Source organism: Schistocerca gregaria, chromosome 6 (genome assembly GCF_023897955.1).
Source record: "Schistocerca gregaria isolate iqSchGreg1 chromosome 6, iqSchGreg1.2, whole genome shotgun sequence".
In the NCBI taxonomy this organism is placed as follows: Eukaryota; Metazoa; Arthropoda; class Insecta; order Orthoptera; family Acrididae; genus Schistocerca; species Schistocerca gregaria.
In genome coordinates, this window is record NC_064925.1 from 49,678,766 (window position 1) to 49,703,365 (window position 24,600).

The 24,600-nt window shown below is 47.8% G+C and overlaps 1 protein-coding gene across 2 annotated transcripts in view; it reads left to right on the plus strand.

Annotated features, from left to right (window-relative positions):
* The window catches only part of LOC126278579 (uncharacterized), a 110,719-nt gene that overhangs the window by 58,636 nt on the left and 27,483 nt on the right, over positions 1-24,600 (plus strand). For both annotated transcript variants that reach the window (XM_049978787.1, XM_049978788.1), the window contains 2 exons: positions 113-326; positions 21,171-21,491. In XM_049978787.1, coding sequence (XP_049834744.1) covers positions 113-326; positions 21,171-21,491 — 535 coding nt within the window. The remainder of the gene's footprint in view (positions 1-112; positions 327-21,170; positions 21,492-24,600) is intronic.

The window sequence follows — 24,600 nt, forward strand, 5'->3', positions numbered from 1 at the left end:
AAGTTGGTAGCGTTTTGTAAGTATGACTTAATAAACGGATAGCCGTGCACTACTGACACGTTAGCATCTGCCTTCAGTGAAACAGCCTACCCAGGTGGGAACCTCGTTTCAGGCACAAGTGTGATGGAGCCAGGAGTCCAGCCAGCCTTGACTTCTCCAGAGGGGCAAGAGGAGCCCATGGACGTCGAGCAGGAGCGGTGCTTCGCAAAGAGGTTTCCGCCACTGGCGCAATTCCTGCAACAACATCAAAGACAACAGGCAGGCGTCACAAGCAGCTCCGAGCCGATGGAGGAGGAGCAACCTCTGCCAGGAGGCTCCAGCAACAGGTACCTTTCTCCAGTGCTGTAAGGCAGCATGTGCGTTCTATACTTCACCAACTGTACACACGTAAAGCCATACATAGGAAGTTATGGACTCATGTCTAATCAGTCACGCCACCCACAAGTTGTACTTTGCAGCTATTAACTGGTACAGTGTCATTGGAATAGATCTTTCACTCAACTCAATATTTCAAATATTGCAAACATGAACAATGCTAAACAAATCTTTGGCAAAAAATATTATGTTATCACTCAGGTTTCCAAGAAATTACTGAAACATTGGTATGCAATTCATACACCAACTCCTTACACAACGGACAGAGCATCTTAGGTAATTTTTTGTGGTTTTCTTGACAAAAAAGTAAATTTAGTTTACCCATATTTTTGCAGTTAACTTCTCAGAATCAGTTTTCCTAATAATGTTACCAGGGTGCATACATAGATGTCCTCCCAACTTGCTCATTCCTTACCTTGTTTTTCCCTTCTGGATGTATACAGCCTTACTTCCTTTCTGTGCCGGAAGTTTAAGCATAAACTACCCTTTGCCCTGACTCTCCATCAGATGGTTTCCTTGATGCAGACTCTGCCTGGACTTCGTGTGTGATTCGGGCACGAGTTCACACTTCCGACAACGTGTCATTAAAAAGACGTGGTACATATCTCTGCATCCTTCCCTTTAATAGAGTAATACACCCAAAACCCAACACATTAGCTGTCCTGTTGTAGAGAGCAGTCGTGAAGTACCTGCCTAGTGGCCACCCTCGAACAATGCACCAATTGTTGCGCATTGTTGGTGCCTGAGATGAAAACTCTCCACAGTTTGTGTGTGTGTGTGTGTGTGTGTGTGTGTGTGTGTGTGTGTGTGTGTGTTAAATAGCCATTACTGAGGGTGTCTGGCGCCCATGAGATCTCCCATTGAGAGTGGGTGGCAACATGCCGGATGAGCCATGAAGTTAGTTCTCCCACTGGCGCCCATACAGCCCCAGCAGTCTCTATAGAAGGAAAGTTCTTGTTTAATGCAGAGATCGAACCTAAATTGTTAAATTAGATGGATATGCTATGGCGGGAACATAAGACTAAGTGGCAAGCACAAAAATCCTACCCCCTCCCCCCACCTCCTTTAATACTTAGTCTGAACACGGACTGATAGGGATTGCTTGTTGGACACAAAGCCCCTATTTTTTGTGGAAATGTTAGACAAGCTTCGAAGGGTGGCAGCCAACTCTAAAATAGAGTGGCTTAGCTTTGATCAAATGAGCATCCCCTGCCCCGTTTTGGGCGTGGCTCGCTTGTAACAAGTTGGGTGACATAATGGTGAGTCACTTCCCATAATACTCTAAATATCGTTCAGGGCACAATTTCTCAAAGACCTACTTTTGCAGTCTGGTGATAAGCTATGGACTAACTTGAAGTAACAGCGTGTACACTTTGTCCACATTGTGAATAGAGACCAAAGGACAAACAGGTTTCTACCTTTGCCTTTATCTTAGACTTGCAGGGCGATTCATTGTCTGAAATGATAAAGGTGATGGTACACCAATATGTCAAATGGTATGCTCACCACCCCCCCCCCCCCCCCTCCCTCGTTCCGGCCCTCGTGCGGTGCTTTTGCTTTAAGTGCTTGAAATATGGGCACATCTCTGCAATACACCCCAGCCCCCTATCCCAATCAATAGGTAGTGGACAACTGCTGCATGGGAACCCTCCTTACGTCCCTTTCGCCATCTGAGCCAACTGTAGAAAGCACCAATCAACCGTGAATTTACTTCCAAAATCTATTCTTAAAGAATTTACTTTATCTACTAGCGATTCATTAAGAACATTTAATCACACTAGGTGAGCGTGGAAGTAGTTGCCAGGAAGTTAGTGATTGAAAATCAAATTACTTTTAATAAATGTGAATTTTATTCCTAAAAGCTTTTTAAAAAAGATTTAAAATTATAACCAGAAAAGCACCCTCGAAATATTAAGTTAAAATTTTAAGAGGCAGAAAGAACAATATTAACAATATGAGCCTTCGGGCTGAGAAGCTTGCCTGCTCCCTTTCAACACGGTCGTAGTCATGACCGCTCACAACCACCTCTGAAAGAGTACACGGGTGCAAATCTGCAACACACGAGATGACTTTAAAGACAATTTTTTAACAATTCACACATACAAGTAAACTATGCATCCCGTAAGAGGGATGGAAATGGTACAATTGTCAAATTATTTACCACCGAAAGTACAATTTGTTTTTTAAAAGGACAATTACGGTGGAAGGGTAGCAACTTTATAAAAATGACTATTTAAATAAAACCCATGAAATTCGAACTTACATAAAATGTAAAACATGATCTACGTTACACACATACCACCTCGCAAGATGATAGGCAAGATAAAAACACATTCCAAGCAAACGAGCAACGGCAGCCCGCTTTCGCCGACAGCCGCCCCGGCGACTACTAACACCGTACGGACCCGACCGTTGCTGGCTGCCAGCTCTTCCCGACTGATACTGGTGTCAGCGCTCAGCAGACCACATGTCGCCATCTGACGACCAGCCGACCGATCGCCCTACGGCCTTCCGTCTGCGTCGACCACGGCCCCGGTGCGTACTTGTACCGTGAGGATCTGCCTGCTGCTGACTGCCAACTCGTCAAACCGCGAAGTAACGACGAACCCGACTCAGTCCACAACGCAACAGCGACTCAGACTTAGAGCCGACCGACCAACAAGCGAGTGTCTGCCTTCTGACTGTCGGCTCGCTGTACCGACTCCCAAACTGACCAACTGACCAGACTTCCCGAGACAGACTAACTCCATGCCGAGCTCGTAGCGCCCTTAAATGCACGTGAACAGGCTACCTTCCCCCCGTCCCACCAGAGGGAGACACCAAAGCAGCGATTGGCACAGCGGCGCCACCGCCAGAAACGGAGGGAGACTGCTTTACACAGCGCGCTGCAGCGCGCTCTTCAAAACAGCAATTTTTACTACGGCTGAACCATTATCCCTGCCTACCACATTGCACCATTTACAGAAAGAGACGGAAGTGAAAGAACGTAAGACTTCAAACTATTTTAAGAAGCTATGCAGTAGTATGAGCAGTTGAATCCAGCACGTGCTGTAGCTCCGACATTTTCGATCCCTTTGGTGATAGCACTCCTGCACTTTAAATGTGCTATATTGGCCCTCAGGGTGGCTTGACTAAGCCTGCTCGCCTTGTGGTTGGGGACTCTACTCCTACTCCTCCTACTTTGTCCACATCTACTTTCGGAGCATTGGCCTCCCATTTGCCCGTCAGACGAATGACGTTCCTCCTGCCTCTCGCCAGGAAGGTGTCCTCAGACACACCACCTCACGGCTTCTGACAGTCTACAACTAGACACCAGTCAGTGGCTGGGGCAGCCACAGGCTGCCGGTTGCAGGACTTTGCGATAGTCACCATTAACTGAAACTGACGCAGAGAATCCCTCGCAGTCATCTAAATCCTCTAAGCAGAGGAAAGATAAGAAAAAGTTCTCAAACGATTAGTTCCTAGTGACCACAAGGGAACCACATCCCACCTGTTCCATTCCTGTGGCCGTGGTGGAGATTCTGGCGCCCCTCGAGGCCCTGCAGTGGAACCCCTCAACCAGTCTTGGTCCTTTCATAGTTTCGCTGCACCTCATCCTCCAATGCAATTGTAGTGGTTTCTTGCAACACCTGGCAGAGCTAAGACATCTTTCAAACACATCACCTGACTTCATTGCTCTCAAAAGGATGTAATAGATTTTGGTCCAAAAAATACCATTTTTGAAAAATACTTCCTTTCTTCTTGTGTGAATTTTATAGTGATAGCAGGTTTAGAAATGCCTTTTAATTGTTAAGAGGAGGGAAATGTAACGGAAAATGTAAAAATTTATTTACAGATCATTACAGCCATATTTATTAATGAATAAATGTAAAACTTTGTTTCTGTAAGGCAAGAGCTGTTTTGACTTAAAAATATAATAAAATACGCAATGTTATTATTTTGATGTTTTGTCATTTTTATAGAAAGCCATAACAAGGAAAATCGCGAACGATGAAGATGGTAAGAAACCCTGGCAAGAAAAACATGCAGTAGCATGCTCTAAAACGTAGTAGCTCAAGTCGGGACACAGAGGCTGCAGCAGCTCAAGTTCTCCAGACCTGAGGACCAGTATGATGGTAGATAGACTAAAGACAACAATAGAAAAGTTGAAATGTTTGCCACATCTAACAGAGGCTTGGGGTAGGCTTCATCACCTACTGAAAGAGAAGACAGGTGAAGTACTTGGATGGAAACCCACTAGGAGGTAAAGGCAGCCTTACTCTGAAAGTGATTTTCTTAAGTTATTTTATAGGAGAGCTATCAGGAAAAACGCGCACAATTTAGAGGCAATGATGCCTGCTGCGTGAGCAATTGTTTTCCACGAACTATGCACTGACTAAATACCAATGCACAATCTGAGTCCGAAAGACGATTGATGTAAGTTCAACAACAGAAATGAGAAGTCTTCACATAAACTCATTACCAGAACCTGTTATATAATGCAATTAATCCAATTTCGCGTTTCCTGCAAGTCCTGATTTATTCAGGAAGTATCTTCACGGAAAGACACAAAATGCAAATAAGTCTCAACAATTTAATTTGGATTAGATGCTCAACAAGGACTTTCTGTGTGCCTGAAGTACTCATAATAGGTGTCCATGATGCAGTTTTATGTTAAAATAACTGAAATAGTGGCAGAATTGAAGTGCTGAAGAGAGTTAACATAGATCCTTGTCTGTTTTCAACAAAAGCATTTTTCACCATCGACGAGAGCAGGGTCAAGAAAACTAACAGATCAGCGTCTTATCTGCACATGTAGACCAGACAGATCCGAAAAGGAGAAAAGGACAACCTGGGGGATGAGCAGAGGTAAGCTTATTACATGCAGAAGTATGAGGAGAAAATATTTTAACCTCATTTTCTCTTCTAAATTTTTAAGTTATTAGATGCCTTTCCTCAAAGTATACGGGCTAATGCTATGAAATTTTCAGGAACTGTTCGAAACGTATTGCTGTCTCCGTGAAACTAACAAATACGAGATCCTGCAATGACATTCTGATTTTTTGGATCATTATATGCAGAAAAAAGTTAATTTTGGATGAACAAAATTAAACCTCTGTTAGTGATACAATTTGTACAATGAATTAATAACTGTAGTTCAGTGGTCTTATAACCTTCTCAGGACACAATAAAACTATCAGATTAATTGCATGATCATAATTTGAGTTATGGCTTTTTATACAAAGACAGATTAAATTCAAATTTCTGGATAAATAGGAGGGTTGACTGAAAAGTAATGTCTCCACCCTCGTAACTCACTAGTTGGCAGCATTGATATGCCGAAGGTACTGGCTTGTTCTGTAGCCCCTTCTCTAAAACTCCAGTTGACGGAAAGCCTAAGCATTGAACTGTTATTACAGTGTAAAGTGTGGAAACCTGCGCAGAAGGTCGGTCAATTCCATTTAAGCAACTTGCAGTCATTGAATTCTTGGCAGCAAAAGGTGTCACCCCAAAGGCGATTCATCGGAGAATGAAAGCAGCACTGTACGTCGTTGTACGGGTAAGTTTAAAGATGTTGAGATAGAGCATCTACCTGCATGACAGTATTGGACATCGTGTGACAGCAACCACATAGTTTCACAAGCATTCTCCACACAGTCCAGATTTAGCACCGTCCGACTTCGATCTGTTCCTGATGATGCCCTGCAGGGACATCATTATGCTGCTGATGAAGATGAGGGAACTGAGATGCTGTGGTTGTGGCAAGTGTCGACTTCTTCAGAGACAGCTTCAGAAAACTTGTTCATTGTTGGGAGAAATGTCTCCAATTACCTGACGATTATGTGGAAAGTGCTTATTGGTAATTAAAAATAACATTCTAAGGTTTATTGCTGCGTTTGATTTATTAAAATGTTCCCATCCAGACCCAATTAACGAAGGTGGAGGCATTACCTTTAATTCAACCTTCGTATTATTTCTACATATTTTGTATTTTTCGGTTAAAACGCAGATTTTTGCTTTACTCATAAAAATTTTAGATTTCTACATTAATAAATATGGCTGTAGCAGTTTTTTTAAATAAATTGTAAGGTTTTCCGCTACATCCCCACTTACGAAGACAGTTTCCTGCAACATGAATACCAAGGATATTATAAGACTCTTGCTGGCTATGAAAGGGTGTCGGGCAGAGTTGGCACATATGTTCTAGAACTACATAGCGAAGTTGTGCATTTTAGCACACCTTTGGAGGCAATGGCTGTTTTGGTAAGGATACTTCAGAAAGTTACCATCTGCAGTGTTTACCTTCCTCCCGATGGTGAAGTGTCACGAATCATACTGTTCATATTGGTTTTCAGCTCTCCACTCCTATCCCAATCTAGGGTGATTTCAACGCATGTAACCCTTCGTGGAGTGGCCGCTGCATTAGACATAGAAAATCTACTGGCACAACTTTAACTTTGGCGGTACTCCCACACACTTCAGTGTGGTTCATGGAACTTTGACATTGTCCTTTCCATCTGAAGCCCTTGCCTTTTCCTGTCCATCCGCTGAAGAGTCCCCATTGACCTGTGTGGTAGACCACTTCCCAATCTTCCTTTCGCTCCAGTGGACGCCTACCCAGATTGCCTGTAGGACTTGGCCCCCTACTGCATGAAGATACTGATTATGGAGTGTAAGAGTACAACTACAGTCACTTGTTTGGCAGCTGGTATAGCAAGCAATCCCTAGTTTTACCCACCCCATTGGAATAAAATATCTTGATCACCAGGTATCAAACAGGCCATTACAGATCGTAGGTGGGCTCCCCAATGCCATGAGCGTCCACTATCGATGGAGCACCTCATTGCCTTTAAGTGGGTCTGTGCCTGGTTCCGCCACCTAATAAAATGGATGTGAGAAAGCTGGGAATGTTAGGTTACAACCATTGGACCATGTACTGTATACTGTACCTCTCCTTTACAGGTTTGGACAAAGATAAGTTTCTACAGATAAAACACCTGCAGATGTTCTTGGTATTACCTTGAATGCTGCTGTCTACACTGATCCAGACGCCTTTGCTGAACATTTTGCTCTGAATTATGCTGGAACGTCAGCATCTGAGAATTACTAACCTGCCTTTTACACTGAAACAGCAGGTGAAATGAAAGCAGTTATTTTCTACTAGACGCTGCTTGGAGCCATATAATTCTCCATTCAGCGAGTGAGAATTCGTCAGTGTCTTCTCCTACATCCCTGATACAGCCCGAGGGCTTGGCCATATCCACAACCTAATAACGAAGCACTTAAAAGTGGATTGAAGCGCCATAGCCTTGCCATCTTGAACTGCATCTGGAGAGAAGGTGCGAGTTCTCATCGCAATGGCAAGAAAGCATCATCATCCCAACACTGAACCTGGGCAAGCACCCTCTAGAGATTGACACTTATCACACAGTTTCACCAATGTTCTGGAAGCTGCTTTGAAGCACTGAGTTGCCAGCTATGTTGGCTCCTTGAGTATCGATTTTTCTAGCTCTGTCCCAAGGGGGCTTCCACAAAAGTCATTCCATTACTGATCAGGTTAACCTGGAGTCTGCCACCTAAACGGCTTTTGCCTGACTTAAAACCTTGTAGCCATCTTCTTCGACCTGCAATAGGCTTATGACATCCCATGATGAAGCCACATCCTCGCTATCTTGAACAAATGAGGTCCTCTGGGTCTGCTCCCTATTTTTATCCACAACTTCTTGCACCATACTTCTGGATTAGAGTTGGTGCCTCCCACACTACACCCCATTTCCAAGAGAATAGTGTACCACATGGCTCTGTATTGAGTCTCTCTCTTTCTAGTAGTTGTCAGTGGTCTAGCAGCAGCTGTGGTGTCCTCAGCATAACTGTCTTTAAATGCTGATGACTTTTGCCTCCACTATTGTTCCTCTACTGTGGATATAGCTGAACGTAGACTGCAAGGCACCATATGAAAGGTGGAGGCACTTAGCCTCACCCATCGCCTTCGATTTTTCAGCTGCCAAGACACACATGTAATTTTGTTGACGTCGTTCTATTCACCCATGACCAGAACTTTACCTCTATGACCAGCTGCTCACTGTGGTAGAGACTTAGCGCTTTCTAGGACTGGTCTGAGATGCACAGTTGCAATCGATTTCCCATCTTCACCAGCTTAAGCGAAAGTGCTTTCTCCACCTTAATACATTTCACTGCCTCAGTAACACCAGCTGGAGTGTAGTTTGCACTACCCTTCTGCAGCTTGGTAAAGCAGCCTTACAGTTTTGTCTTAATGGGAATATGGCATATGGTTTGGCATTGCTCTCAGTATTGCTGATACTGGATCTGATAAACTGCAGTGTTAGACTCTGGACAGGAGCCTTTCGAACTAGCCCTGTGACTGAGATTGGGGTATCTCCGTTGCAGATTAGGCGCCAATAACAGCTTGACTAGTAAGCTACACATGCTCATAGTTCCCACAAGTATCCAAACTACCATCTTCTCTTTCCGAATATAAAATAAATTTCATACTATGGCAGCCTCGATTAGGGATTACTATCACAATGTGTCTCCTGTTCCTCCTCTCTGAACTACAGTTGTTGCCTTTACTTCTCCTCAAAGGCCACTGACATACATCTTCGTGGTGCATCCCTACGCCACAGCTTCTTGATCTATAACAAGGTTCAGATCAGCCTGAGGCCCTCTGCCTCTAATTTTTCTCCATCCTTTTGCGCACCTTAAAGTTCAGAAGCAGTCTACACTGATGGCTCGATGGTTATGTAGGCTTTACTTGTACTCATGCAGGACATAGCGAACTGGTGTGCTTGTCAGAGGGCTGTAGAGGTTTCACTGTATAGTTGGTAGCCATCTGTTACTGCACTAGAGTCCTTTCTCATCTGCAGTCACTTCTTAAGCAGTTAGAAAGCTCTCGAACAGTGTTACCATCACCAGCCCTTACTCGTTGCTTTCCATGTTTCCCTGTATGCACTTCACCAACGTGGATGCTCAGTGAATATCTTCTAGCATCTGTGTCACGTAGGGACCCTGGGTATTGAACTCTATGATCAGTGAAACTGGCTACCAGTAAAAGTCGACCCTTGAAAACCATTCAGGAAACAGACCTTTGCTCAATATTACATCATAAACTCTTACGAATCTGTAATGTGGAATAACTCACTCTGATTTCACCAAACTACGATAAAGGAGTTAGCAAATCAGTGGAGGTCTTCCATGCTGGTTCCCTTTTTATGGTGGTAGTCATTTTGCTGGACTGTCACAACCTATTTGCCCTAAGGTGTAATCTCCCCTAGGGGATCATCAGTTTGGTGTCTTCGTGCTTGCCTACCATGAAGCCACAGCCTTTGAAGCATCTGCACCTTCCATGTAGCATGTCTTTCTGCTGTTCCTTTTTCTCCTCCCGTGAGGAACATGTGTGGGGTATTTTTGGGAATGTATTCTGATGTTTCGATAGTCTGGCATCAGAATGGTCCCTCAAGAGTATCTTATTTCTTCCTTCATTCTCCATCTCATACCTGTCCTCCACTTTGACGTTTTAATTTCCTGACTTCTTCTGCATTCTCAAAGGCCAGCCAATGCATCTGACTGGGTAATGCGTAATTCCCAGCCCGAGGTCGACAAGTAGGGCTCCCACGTATCCTCTGGTATAGACCAGGGCCAGGGAGGGGTGACTGCCTGATCTGTTACTTTCTCAAATAATCAGTTGGCCCCTGTCAGGAGTTTGGGATGCATGACCTGAGATGTGAACAATCACCTAAGGAGGGTGTGTCCCCTTCTGGACGAGGCCCACAGTTGGAAGGAGCACGCTATCACACTGGAAATCAAGATCTTCTCGCAATCATGATCTGTCTCTGCCTGCTAAACGTAAATGGAATGAGGCTAAAGATACAAAGACCCTCCCAGTTGCACATCAGTTCCTCATGGTATCATGTACTGGAGGAGGTCAGGCCTTTGCTATGATAAGTCCATTTCAAAATTGTTAAGGCTTCCGTGGCCACTTGTTGACAACTGCCTATTGGCTTCTGTCTCGGGTTCTTCGGCCGACGTTAATCTAATGAATTTTCTGACGTTTCGCCAGCACGTGTGGCTAGCATTGTCAAAGCTTCACCCTCCATTGCCGGTGGTGAGCTGGAGCCGAGCTCGCGGCCGCAGACTATATGTACCTGGCGCGCCAACGTCAGAGGGCTTCTCAGCGGTCATTTCCGGAGCGGTTCTTCTGTTGCTACCTGCGACGATCGTTCGCTGCAGTACGGGAAGCCAGGATCCGTTTACCTTAAGGCTTTCCTCTTTCTTGTTCAAACTGTTCGCGTGTTTTTGTATTTCTAAAGCTTCTCTGAACAAGCGCGTGTGATAGTGCTTCTCTACAGCCAGAACTTCCATGTCGGCGAATTTTATTACGTGGTCGGTCTCAGTGCGTGCTCTGCCACAGCCGATTTCTCCACCTGCCCCAACCTGCAATGTCGCTTAAGCTGTTTGATCCTGGTGTTGATGGATCGTCCAGTCATTCCGACATACACTTTTCCGCATGTGCATGGTATACGGTATATTCCCGACATTGCAAGTGGGTCTCTTTTCTCCTTCGCCGATCTAAGACACACTTTGATCTTCCTTCCAAGAACGTTCCACTGAGACTGACCGTTAGCGCTCCTGGATCACCGACATATAAACTGGCAAAACACTTAGCCTCTCTGCTCCACACACACGTGGGGAAGACCGACACATACATTAAGGACTCCAGACATTTCATTGAGAAGCTGAAGAAACAAACTTGCACCAAACGACATCTTGGTCAGCTTTGATGTTTCGTTATTTACGAAAGTGCCACTCAGTGACGCTCTGGAGCACATCGATTCCATTTTCCCGCAGGAAATCAGAAAGCTCTTCCATGCATGTCTCACCACGAGCTATTTCACGTGGAATGGCGATTTCTACGAATAGTTGGAAGGCGTCGCCATGGGTAGTCCTCGTAGTCCTCTCAGTCCAGTGATGGCCAACTACTTCATGGAACAATTCGAAGCACACGCACTGGCCTCTGTGACTTGCAAACCTAAGGTGTGGTATAGGTACGTCGATGATACTTTCGTGGTGTGGAGCCATGGTGAAGAACAGTTCGGTGACTTCCTAAGACACTTGAACAGCCTGCATGCCAACATAACATTTACCATGGAAGTAGAATTGGACAAGAAACTGCCTTTTCTAGATGTGCTAGTCACAAGGGACGGCGAAAACCTTAGACACAGTGTGTATCGAAAACCGACACACATGGACCGATACCTGCACAAACTGTCAAACCACCACCCGAGCCAGAAAAGAGGCATGATTAGTACGCTCGTATCGAGAGCAGGACGAATACGTGAGCCGCAACACCTCAAACGAGAAATGCAACACCTGGAAAGTGTCCTGAGGAGCAATGGGTACTCCACAAATTATATTAGAAGTGTAACAGAGCCAAAAACTCGGTGAAGTAAGGAACCAGAAAAAGAAATGTAGGGTACGGCCTTTCTGCCATACATTCCCAGAGTGACGGACAGAATCGGCCGTATATTGCGCAAAACATGGCGTAAAGACGATTTTCAAACCGACAAGGAAGATCAAATAGTGTCTTAGATCGGCGAAGGAGAAAAGAGACCCACTTGAAATGTCGGGAATATACCGTATACCATGCACATGCGGAAAAGTGTATGTCGGAATGACTGGACGATCCATCAACACCAGGATCAAACAGCTTAAGCGACATTGCAGGTTGGGGCAGGTGGAGAAATCGGCTGTGGCAGAGCATGCACTGAGACCGACCACGTAATAAAATTCGCCGACATGGAAGTTCTGGCTGTAGAGAAGCACTATCACACGCGCTTGTTCAGAGAAGCTTTAGAAATACAAAAACACGCGAACAGTTTGAACAAGAAAGAGGAAAGCCTTAAGGTAAACGGATCCTGGCTTCCCGTACTGCAGCGAACGATCGTCGCAGGTAGCAACAGAAGAACCGCACCGGAAATGACCGCTGAGAAGCCCTCGGACGTTGGCGCGCCAAATAGGCTACATATAGTCTGCGGCCGCGAGCTCGGCTCCAGCTCACCAACGGCAATGGAGGGTGAAGCTTTAACAATGCCAGCCACACGTGCTGGCGAAACGTCAGAAAATTCATTAGATTAACGTCGGCCGAAGAACCCGAGACAGAAGCCAATAGGCAGTTTGTCGTAAGTCCATTTACTATTCAGAAAGGTGTAGATGCAATTGGTGGCCCTGTTAAATCTTACGGGACTTCGCTTTTTTGAAATAGTGATTTTAAAGCCCAACAACTGCTTATAGCTTCTTTCTTCCACAGCTATCCTGTTAGTGTTGAGGCCCATTGAATACTTCACGTGATGTTATATACACTTGGTTGCCCGATGGTCTGAGTGAGGGAGAAATCAAAACTGATAGAGACGTCACTGCAGTCATCACGTAACGAAGTCAGTTGACACCACCTTAATTCCTACGCTCCACCTTTCTCTCTATTTCGATCGAGTAATGTTTCCATCAAAGTTCAAAGCAGACTAAGAAGTCATCACAGTCTGAGTGTACATTCCAAACCTGATGCAGTGCCACTAGTGTCAACGTTACAACCACACTTGAATGTCCTGTAAGTTTGCCAAGTGTCACTGGCAGTATAGATGTTTGCCTCCTCCCTGCTGTAATAATTTGAAGAGAGGCCATGTTGCCTCACCCTCAGAATGTCATGTGTATTTCGATGAGCAGGCTTTCCATATCCGGCTGAAAAGTAAGTTACTGTCTCTCTGACGCTGTAGGCTAATCAGAAGCCTTGCACTTTACCATCTGGAATTTACAGTACCATTCTTGCTAGCCCTCGTTCCACGAATGGCTTTGCCATGCAGACTTGTAACCTCAAATACAGCACTGCACTTACCAAATCACCAAATATCGTGGTAGCTTCTACATCTCTTCCAGCTGGGTACCAAGGCAACAAACTTTTGCCCTCGCTGCTGAAATCTCATGCTTCTGGCAGACAAGACACTGCTGCGAAGACGTCTTATGTCCCCCTAGAAAATAAGCATCTGAGTCTTGATCTGCCAATAGCAAAGGCTCTAGAAATCAAAGACAGTGTTCTCCTTCCCTGACCCACAGATATTCAGCGGTGTCGCCGAATGGCACCATCACCCAGGCAACGACCATTTCGCCGGTCCTCACCACCTACCGCTTTTGTGCCCTGGAATCTGCAGGCAGACCCAGTGAGACTGAAGACACCTCTGTAGATCACATGGCGCATGATCCTCCAGATTGCGCTCTGTTGCAGTATCTTCAAAGGCTGGTACTGGGCAACCCCTGAGGTGAAACCCTTTCTTTCTCTCTTTCGCTGCCATGTATCTTCTCCAGTGGAACATTTGCATTCTCAAAGCTAACAGCTGCTCTTGGAATTACAGCATCTACTTGTTTCCTGCTTTTGACCTCCTGCATATCTTTTTGGTCCGCTTTGACCCCTCCTGCCTCCTGCCTCCTCCCTATTCCCTATTTAATCTCATGGGAGAGTCACGCTGGTAATCTTCAATGATATTCATAGTAAAGCCATCTCACTGAATATATGTCGACAAGCTGTCGCCGTCCACATCTTCCTTCCTCTCTTCACCTTTTCTCTCCGTACCATCTACATCCCTCTGTCATTTAGTGTTACGAGACTTCCTCTAGTTTATTGAAAAACTTTCTCACCCCTTTTTGGTGCTTGGGGACTTTAATGCACACCATCCGCTTCAGGCCTCTTCGACAACCTGAGATAGGTGCTCTCTTGGCTGACCTTCTCAATAAATTAGTCATATACCTTAGCAATGGAGTACCCATAGTCCTCCCAGGCTCCATGGCCACCTATTCCCATTTTGGTTTCTCTATCTGCACTGTCCAGCATACCCCTTGTCTCGAGTGATCCATTCTGACAGTCGAGTGACTATTTTCTGTGTGCTGTTTGCCAGTTGTGTTTTCACGAAGGTGGGGTTAGCGTCGGCAGCTTTCTAAGGCAGACTGGAGGCTTTACTCCCCCTGGTGACCTTCAACGAACTTCATTTCTTCAGTTGTGAATACCAGGCAGAACACATGACAAACATTATTCTTAATGCAGAACATTCCATTCCTCGCACTTCATATTTACTGAGCTGTGTCCGCTGTGTCTCTTGGTGGACTAATGTGTGCCATGCAACCGTATTTATGAAAAAAAGTTGTGTGCACAATGTAGTCACTTTCTTCGTGATAGCAAAAAAGCTATTTCATTTACTAGTTCCACAATTCCGCTCCCTCTTCTGTAGAATGGGCTAACCTCTGTCTGGGTCTAAGGTCCATTTACAAATTCTTGGCCTGACTGTAGCAGATTCACTTTGGAACCTAATGCTACCCCCAGCAAGTTGGACCGCTATTTTGCTGAGATTTCGAACTCGACAGAGTATCCCCCTGATTTCCTCCATCGCAAACGAGAGGGGTACGCAGCTGGGAGGAACCTTTCTCTCAGAAACGTGAATGCTGCACTGCCACCTTTACTGTGAGAGCTAGACAGGTCCACTTCATCCCAGTCCTCAACCCCAGGCCTGGACGATGATAACATTCAGATGTTGCAGCACCTTCCTCTTGTGGGCAAGTGCTTCCTCCTCCATATGTACAATCTCATCTGGGAAGATAGTTTCCCAGACGTTTCCGTGAAGCAACTGTCATACCCGGTAAAGACAGAAGCTTCCTTCTAGCTTCTGCCCCATTTCTCTCGCCACCTTTGTTTGTAAGGTGATGGAATGTATGTTTGCATGTCTGGCTGGTATGGTGACGAGACTCGTAATTCACTAACGACTTCACAAGGTGGATTTTGAGGACTCCATTCTGCAGTTGACCATGTCCTCACGTTGTCAACCCATGTCATGAATGATCTTTCTCGGAAATACCTGACTGGCAGTGTTCCACGATTTGGAGAAAGCCTTTGACATCTGCTGGAGGACTGGTATTCTCCATGCTATTTACACATAGGGCTTCAGAGGCTGTCTGCTCCATTTACTTCAGGAATGTTTAAGACAGTTTTCAAGATATGTCTGGGTTTGTCCAGTCTCCCACCAGGCATCTCTGGCTCCTTTTCTTGTGGACAGATTTTGCAATCTGTTGTATTTATCCACAGACTTGTCTCCTTGAGTAGCATCTTCATCTCGACAATGGCTTCCATTTTTCTACTGACAGAACAGTTTGATGTTCTGTCGGCGCAGTTGGTTTCTTCCACTGTCTTTACATCATGGGCCTGTTGCTGTTCCGTTTGCTGAAGCTACGAAACTGTCTTCCATACTTCATAGGAAGCTTCCTTGGTCCTCTCATGTCTTACCTGGTCGCCAACTGTCCTAAGTAGTACTTCCTTGGGAGCGGATCAGACCACCCTCCTCCGTTTGTACCGATTCCTTGTCCATTCGAAACAAGACTATTTTTCCGTTTACGCATCTGCACGTCCTTCCATCTTATGCTTTATTAATACAATCCACCATTATGGTGTCTGTCTGGCAGTGGCACCTTTAACACTTGCCTGGTTCAGTCTGTATGCAGAAGGTGCCGAACTACGGCTGTCATACCAGCGTGTTGATGTTCTACTCAGCAGATACACATGCCATTTGTCTGCCGTGTCCGGCATCTCATCCTATGCCTCATTCGATTTCTTCGACTGCAAATATGGAGTGTCCCTCTTTTGCTACCTCCTGGAGTTCTTCTGGCTACTGTTCTGGCAGCTTAACTTCATGCTACCTCCTACTTTCCTGATTGGTGTGAAGCCTTCACAACCTTGGCTTTATACAGCAGCCTGTATTCACCGAATACTTCATTTTCTTATTAAGGAAACTACTCCACATTAGATGTACCGCTGTAAGTTGTTTGAACTTCTCAACCTAATGACAGTATATTAAAGGTTCTCTGACCATGGTGTTGGATGTACCTTCACTGGCACCGACGATGTTTGATATCGGCTTCTGGAACAATACTCAGTGTTTACAGTGGAGCTCTTCGCCCTGTATCAGACCATGCAGTGCATGCAGCGACACAGGTTTTTCAATTGACATACTCATAGATTCTGTGTCCTTCATAGCCTCTTTGTGCTGTAAACAATCCATCCCTTAGTGCAAAAGGTCCAAGAAAGCTTCAAATTTCTTGCTCCTGAGGGAGCTACTGTGATGTGAGTGGGTTCCTGGTTAAATCAGCTTGATGGGTAACGAGGCTGCTGACACTGCTGCCAAGGCTGCAGTCCTCCCACATCGTCTCGTTACTTCTTCCAATACCTGCTTTGCCATACGTCAGGAGGTGGTGTCACTTTTACATCACTTTTGCATCATGGGCGCAAGCTCTGGGGAATTAAATCTTCCCCAGTGGCTTAACGGACCACCTGTCGTCAGGCGGAGATCAATTTTGCTAGTTTCTGTAATGGGCACTGTAGTTCTAGCCATAGTCATTTGTTTAGTGATCCTTGACCACTTAGTCCTCAACCTTCGACGGTTCGCCATTTCCTGACAGAATGCCGCTGTTTTAACCACATGAATTCTAAAGTATATTTGCAGTAAGTGTTATCGGACGTTTTAGGGAACGATGCACGTGTTGTCGCCTGCGTCCTACATTTTATACGTCGTAGCAACATGGCCAAGCACATTTAATCTGTAGTTAGAACCAGTGTGTCTATGGTGAATTTTGTTGTTCTTTCCCGAAGAGTAAGTCCTTGTTCTTAGCTCTCTGCTCTCATCCATGTTAGTCTTCACTTTTTTCGTATTAGCGTTCTGAAGTTGTGACATGAGCGCATATGACCTTAGATTTTGAACCCTGACTGACTACCTTTGGCATTAGATGACGCCTCAGTGACTGACAGATTTACGTTTTATTCATGAAGTCCCCTTCCACCACTCTTTACGCGAGATCCACATAACCTTATTGGCTCATTGGATAGTTCGCAGAATACACTTGCTTCCTCTGCCCAGACTGAGGTAGGCCTTCTAGGCCTGGTGGTCCACTCCGGCCCTCATCCTTACCTGCTCTTTTCCACTTCTTTCTTCCCGTTGCGTTTCCTCTTCGACCCTTGCCCTATCAGAGTTTCTAGTCTTTCGTATGCAATTTGAGTGGGGTACATCTGGTAAGCGGCGGGATGTGGGGGATGTATGTCTCCTCACTGCATTCTGCTTTTGGGCACTTCATAGTGGTCCCTAAATAGGGCACCCTTCCTTCCTTCCTAGATCTGCGTTTCTTATTTTCGCCTCGCACCTCGCCTTTCTTGCTTTCGCCTCGCACCTCGCCTTTCTTGCTTTCGCCTCGCACCTCGCCTTTCTTGCTTTCGCCTCGCACCTCGCCTTTCTTGCCTTCGCCTCGCACCTCGCCTTTCTTGCCTTCGCCTCGCACCTCGCCTTTCTTGCCTTCGCCTCGCACCTCGCCTTTCTTGCCTTCGCCTCGCACCTCGCCTTTCTTGCCTTCGCCTCGCACCTCGCCTTTCTTGCCTTCGCCTCGCACCTCGCCTTTCTTGCCTTCGCCTCGCACCTCGCCTTTCTTGCCTTCGCCTCGCACCTCGCCTTTCTTGCCTTCGCCTCGCACCTCGCCTTTCTTGCCTTCGCCTCGCACCTCGCCTTTCTTGCCTTCGCCTCGCACCTCGCCTTTCTTGCCTTCGCCTCGCACCTCGCCTTTCTTGCCTTCGCCTCGCACCTCGCCTTTCTTGCCTTCGCCTCGCACCTCGCCTTTCTTGCCTTCGCCTCGCACCTCGCCTTTCTTGCCTTCGCCTCGCACCTCGCCTTTCTTGCCTTCGCCTCGCACCTCGCCTTTCTTGCCTTCGCCTCGCACCTCGCCTTTCTTGCCTTCGCCTCGCACCTCGCCTTTCTTGCCTTCGCCTCGCACCTCGCCTTTCTTGCCTTCGCCTCGCACCTCGCCTTTCTTGCCTTCGCCTCGCACCTCGCCTTTCTTGCCTTCGCCTCGCACCTCGCCTTTCTTGCCTTCGCCTCGCACCTCGCCTTTCTTGCCTTCGCCTCGCACCTCGCCTTTCTTGCCTTCGCCTCGCACCTCGCCTTTCTTGCCTTCGCCTCGCACCTCGCCTTTCTTGCCTTCGCCTCGCACCTCGCCTTTCTTGCCTTCGCCTCGCACCTCGCCTTTCTTGCCTTCGCCTCGCACCTCGCCTTTCTTGCCTTCGCCTCGCACCTCGCCTTTCTTGCCTTCGCCTCGCACCTCGCCTTTCTTGCCTTCGCCTCGCACCTCGCCTTTCTTGCCTTCGCCTCGCACCTCGCCTTTCTTGCCTTCGCCTCGCACCTCGCCTTTCTTGCCTTCGCCTCGCACCTCGCCTTTCTTGCCTTCGCCTCGCACCTCGCCTTTCTTGCCTTCGCCTCGCACCTCGCCTTTCTTGCCTTCGCCTCGCACCTCGCCTTTCTTGCCTTCGCCTCGCACCTCGCCTTTCTTGCCTTCGCCTCGCACCTCGCCTTTCTTGCCTTCGCCTCGCACCTCGCCTTTCTTGCCTTCGCCTCGCACCTCGCCTTTCTTGCCTTCGCCTCGCACCTCGCCTTTCTTGCCTTCGCCTCGCACCTCGCCTTTCTTGCCTTCGCCTCGCACCTCGCCTTTCTTGCCTTCGCCTCGCACCTCGCCTTTCTTGCCTTCGCCTCGCACCTCGCCTTTCTTGCCTTCGCCTCGCACCTCGCCTTTCTTGCCTTCGCCTCGCACCTCGCCTTTCTTGCCTTCGCCTCGCACCTCGCCTTTCTTGCCTTCGCCTCGCACCTCGCCTTTCTTGCCTTCGCCTCGCACCTCGCCTTTCTTGCCTTCGCCTCGCACCTCGCCTTTCTTGCCTTCGCCTCGCACCTCGCCTTTCTTGCCTTCGCCTCGCACCTCGCCTTTCTTGCCTTCGCCTCGCACCTCGCCTTTCTTGCCTTCGCCTCGCACCTCGCCTTTCTTGCCTTCGCCTCGCACCTCGCCTTTCTTGCCTTCGCCTCGCACCTCGCCTTTCTTGCCTTCGCCTCGCACCTCGCCTTTCTTGCCTTCGCCTCGCACCTCGCCTTTCTTGCCTTCGCCTCGCACCTCGCCTTTCTTGCCTTCGCCTCGCACCTCGCCTTTCTTGCCTTCGCCTCGCACCTCGCCTTTCTTGCCTTCGCCTCGCACCTCGCCTTTCTTGCCTTCGCCTCGCACCTCGCCTTTCTTGCCTTCGCCTCGCACCTCGCCTTTCTTGCCTTCGCCTCGCACCTCGCCTTTCTTGCCTTCGCCTCGCACCTCGCCTTTCTTGCCTTCGCCTCGCACCTCGCCTTTCTTGCCTTCGCCTCGCACCTCGCCTTTCTTGCCTTCGCCTCGCACCTCGCCTTTCTTGCCTTCGCCTCGCACCTCGCCTTTCTTGCCTTCGCCTCGCACCTCGCCTTTCTTGCCTTCGCCTCGCACCTCGCCTTTCTTGCCTTCGCCTCGCACCTCGCCTTTCTTGCCTTCGCCTCGCACCTCGCCTTTCTTGCCTTCGCCTCGCACCTCGCCTTTCTTGCCTTCGCCTCGCACCTCGCCTTTCTTGCCTTCGCCTCGCACCTCGCCTTTCTTGCCTTCGCCTCGCACCTCGCCTTTCTTGCCTTCGCCTCGCACCTCGCCTTTCTTGCCTTCGCCTCGCACCTCGCCTTTCTTGCCTTCGCCTCGCACCTCGCCTTTCTTGCCTTCGCCTCGCACCTCGCCTTTCTTGCCTTCGCCTCGCACCTCGCCTTTCTTGCCTTCGCCTCGCACCTCGCCTTTCTTGCCTTCGCCTCGCACCTCGCCTTTCTTGCCTTCGCCTCGCACCTCGCCTTTCTTGCCTTCGCCTCGCACCTCGCCTTTCTTGCCTTCGCCTCGCACCTCGCCTTTCTTAACATTCAAGACACCTTTGGAGTCTTCTTCCCTTGGGGTGTGTGCAATAGGCCATCTCTGACTGACAGTCACGTAGACCTGTCTGTTCAAGCATAAATGAATGGATAACATATTAGTTAGTGAAATGCGGTAGGGAGCTGTTGAGTGGAAAGGTATTGAGGCATAATGAATTTATGGTTTCTAACAACACTAATGAATTTATTTATAAAAGGCAAAAATCAAAGATTAACAAATTGCCTACAGAACTGAATACTAAATTTCGATAATACAACTGAGAAAACGCAATTCAAAACGGCGACAGTATAAAATCACTTGCTTTTTATGAAGAATATTAAATGAAGTAAAATACTTTTACCTTACAAACAGCAAAACATATGATCAAATGAATGTCACTAATATTAGCCATCGACTATTGTCAGTAATTAATAAAACGCAATTGTCTTCGAAGTAGTCAATATGACTGACAAATGCGGTTAACATTTATAACAAAGGCGGCGACGATAGCAATAATCCTTCCTTCTCTACGAACATAGAACAGCAGTTGCTGCTAACACATACTAGAAACCCTCATTATATTTTCAATCTTGGTACACAGGCCTCTTTAGTTAGATAACAATTAACAAGAGACAGAATAACACACACACACACACACACACACACACACACACACACACATTAACTGAACTAAAGTAGTACCACATAAAACCTTCATAAGCAACCTATTTATGCATGTAACAGCGGGCAACGAGAAAAACAAGAAATTGTAAATGGCGTTTCGCTCCCTGTATTTTACCCCTGCCACCTTTAGAACTTCAGAGTATTCCAGTCAACATTGTCAAAGGCTTTCTGTAAGTCTACAAGTGATAGAAACGTAGGTTTGATTTCTTTAATCTTTCTTCTTAGGTAAGTCGCAAGGTGAGTATTGCCTCACGTGTTCCAATATTTTTACGGAATCCAAAGTGATCTTTTGCCAGTAATGGATGTCGTATTTTTCACAGGGCCCATGCTGCGGAGAGTCGCTTGCCTCACGCGGTAAAGATGCGCCTCCTGCAGAGCGGGCGCGCGCCGATGGGCAGGCAGGGGTCCACCCCAGAGAGCTGCTCCAGCCCGGCCAGCGAAGAGCAAGAGAGCACCGAAGATGACGGCAGCTCGCGGGACATGTCGGTCCAGGAGGAGTCATCGGGAGACACGCGCGACGTGAGGGGGCACTTGGGAGAGCTGAGGCTCAAACCAGCCGCGCTATCTGTGGCGGTGGCGGTGGATGAAGCGATGCCAGAGATGATGTCCCCCAGTACTAGCAGCGACGTGTGGGCAGACAGGTGGGTCCAATGGTCGACACGGGCTGTGTAGCGGCCAGCGTGCCGGCGAAGGGCGGGCGGGGATTCCGTAGGTCGTGCTGTAGTGGCTGCCTTAACTGTCTCTAGATTGCGGGGTCTCAGGTTTCGATTCCTGGCTGGGTTGGGGATTTTCTCTGCCTGGTCACTCTTTGTGTTGGCCTCATCATTTGATCCTCCTCCTGTGGCAGTGACTGTTGATTTGTGTAAAAAAAATGGACTGTGTAAAAATTGGGACTTTGTATAGGCGCTGATGACTGTACAGTTGAGCGCCACATAAACCAATCATGACTGGGATGCTTTTTGAAATGTTTTCTCAATTTTCAGTAGCCTAATATCAGAACAATTCCTCCACTGTTTCATTCACTTTTTCTTTCTTCGTTCTCTGTTCCCTATCCTTCCTCCGCTTCGGCGTTTGAGGTTCCTCTTTTTCTTCTTACCTCTGCACTCCTGAAGGCCAGCCTATGCGTCAGAGACATAACAGGTGACTGGGTAACACAATTCCCAGCCCAGGTTTGTATGTACACTTCAGTATAGACCAGGCCGAAGGAGAGGTGATTGCACGACTCGTTAGCTTCCCAAATTGCCAGGTGTCCGGGAGGTGTCCGGGAGGTGTCCGGGAGGTGTCCGGGAGGTGTCCGGGAGGTGTCCGGGAGGTGTCCGGGAGGTGTCCGGGAGGTGTCCGGGAGGTGTCCGGGAGGTGTCCGGGAGGTGTCCGGGAGGTGTCCGGGAGGTGTCCGGGAGGTGTCCGGGAGGTGTCCGGGAGGTGTCCGGGAGGTGTCCGGGAGGTGTCCGGGAGGTGTCCGGGAGGTGTCCGGGAGGTGTCCGGGAGGTGTCCGGGAGGTGTCCGGGAGGTGTCCGGGAGGTGTCCGGGAGGTGTCCGGGAGGTGTCCGGGAGGTGTCCGGGAGGTGTCCGGGAGGTGTCCGGGAGGTGTCCGGGAGGTGTCCGGGAGGTGTCCGGGAGGTGTCCGGGAGGTGTCCGGGAGGTGTCCGGGAGGTGTCCGGGAGGTGTCCGGGAGGTGTCCGGGAGGTGTCCGGGAGGTGTCACCCCATTGTGAAGGGAGCCCCAGTTGGAAGGAGCGCCATCGGAGATGCTGGCAATCATTGGGACTCTCTCGCATTCAACGTCAATGAAACGTAAATGAAATGAGGCTAAAGAATCAAAGATCCTCCCAGGTACAGCTTGGTTCTTCCCAGTTCCATGTACTGAAGACGGTCAGTCCTTTTCTATGATAAATCCGTTTATTATACAGAAAGATGTTGATGCAATTGCCGGCCCTGTGCAATCCTCTTCCCATTCACACATTGGCCCTTTGCTTTTGGAGACTACCAATTATTAAGCACAAGTGATTGCAGCATCTCTCCTCCACAGGTTCGTGTCGAGGTCCATCTGACACTGAATTCTTCACACACTGTTACTAACGGTAGGCTGCTCGATGGTCTGAGGCAGAAATCACAATCTCTGATCAGGGCTTCATTGCAGACGATCCAATGATGAAAATAGTAGATGCATCCTCAGTGCTGATACACACTGTTTTTCTCAAGTTTGATAGAGTAGTCCTTTCTCAAAGTTCAAAACAGGCTATGAATTGAGCATGGTGCGACCATACCTTCTAAACCAGATGCACTGCTACCAGTGTCGTCATTACAACCACACTCGAATGTCACATCGACACCCTGGTCAAATGTGTAATCTGTTCTAGGGATGCTCAAGAGAGAAACGCTCAGCCTCCTCCTTGCTGCATCAATTGCGATAGTGACCATGCAGCAACCTCCCGAGATCGTCCTGCACATCTCGACATAAGCGTACTGTCCAGGAGATTTGGGTGAAAATAAGTGCCTTACCATGCTACTCAAAATTTGCTGGCTAGTCGGAATCCCTGCATTTTACCATCTGGCACTTACAATACTGTTCTTGCTACCTTTTGTTGCATAAAGATGATGACCACGCAGACATGCGATCTCAAATGCAGAACCATGATTGTAAAATCGCCCAATGTCACAGTAGCATCACCGTCTCCTCCTTTTCCAGGCTGGAATGTACGGAACAAATACCCCTGTGAAGACTTCCTATGTAACTCCAGTCAACGAACATCTGAATCATCTGCCAACTACAAAGCCCCCCCAAAATAGTCTCCTCCTCTGCCGACTCAGGTCATCTTCAATGGTGTCGCAACATGACACCATCATCTGACCTACATCCACGTCGCTGGTATGCACTGTCAATCGTTTTTCCGCCCTGGACTCTGCAGACTGAGGGAGAATGCCAGTGCCTCTGTAGATATCATGAAGCGGAATCTTCCACCTTCTGCACCCTGTAGTAGTGTCTTCGAAGGCCGGCACTCGACAGCCATAGAGATGACACACCTTCATTTTTTCCCTCCTCCCCTTTCCCCATCATGACTCCTCCAATGGAACAATTGTGGCTGTAGATCCAACAAGGACGGATTATGGTTGCTCATGAGATTGCAGTGTCCACTTGTTCTCTGCATCGAGGAAACAAAATAGTTCTCATGACCGCTTTGAACACTGGCAGTCCTTCCTGTCTGCTTTGACCTTCTACCCAGAGGATAGCATTCCATCTAATGTGGCAGGCATCCTGTTTATCTGGGATAACGCTCATAGTCACACCATCTCCCTGAACTACCAGCTGCAAGGTGTTACAGTCCATATTTTTCTTCCTCAGTTTTTCCTTTGCACTGTTTAACATTCATCTCTCATTACGTCTCACCAGGGCAGGCTTCTCCAGTTTATTGGGCAACCCCCACTCTTTTTCGCTGCTCAGTGACTTTAATGCACACCATCCCCTTTGGGGCTCTCCCAGAACCTGTCAGAGGTGCCTTCTTGTGTGATCTCAACTCAACCTCATCTGCCTTAACATTGGAGCACCCACGTTCCCTTAATACTCCACGCACACCTACTCCTCTATTGACCTCTCCCTCTGCAATGTCCACCTTAATCGTCGTCTCGAGTGGTCCATTCTCTCTGAAACATACTCGAGCCACCATTTCCCATGCCTACCCTACCGATATGCAAATCCAAATGGATACTTTCTAAGGCTGACTGGAGACTACTTCTCCCTAACGACCTTAGA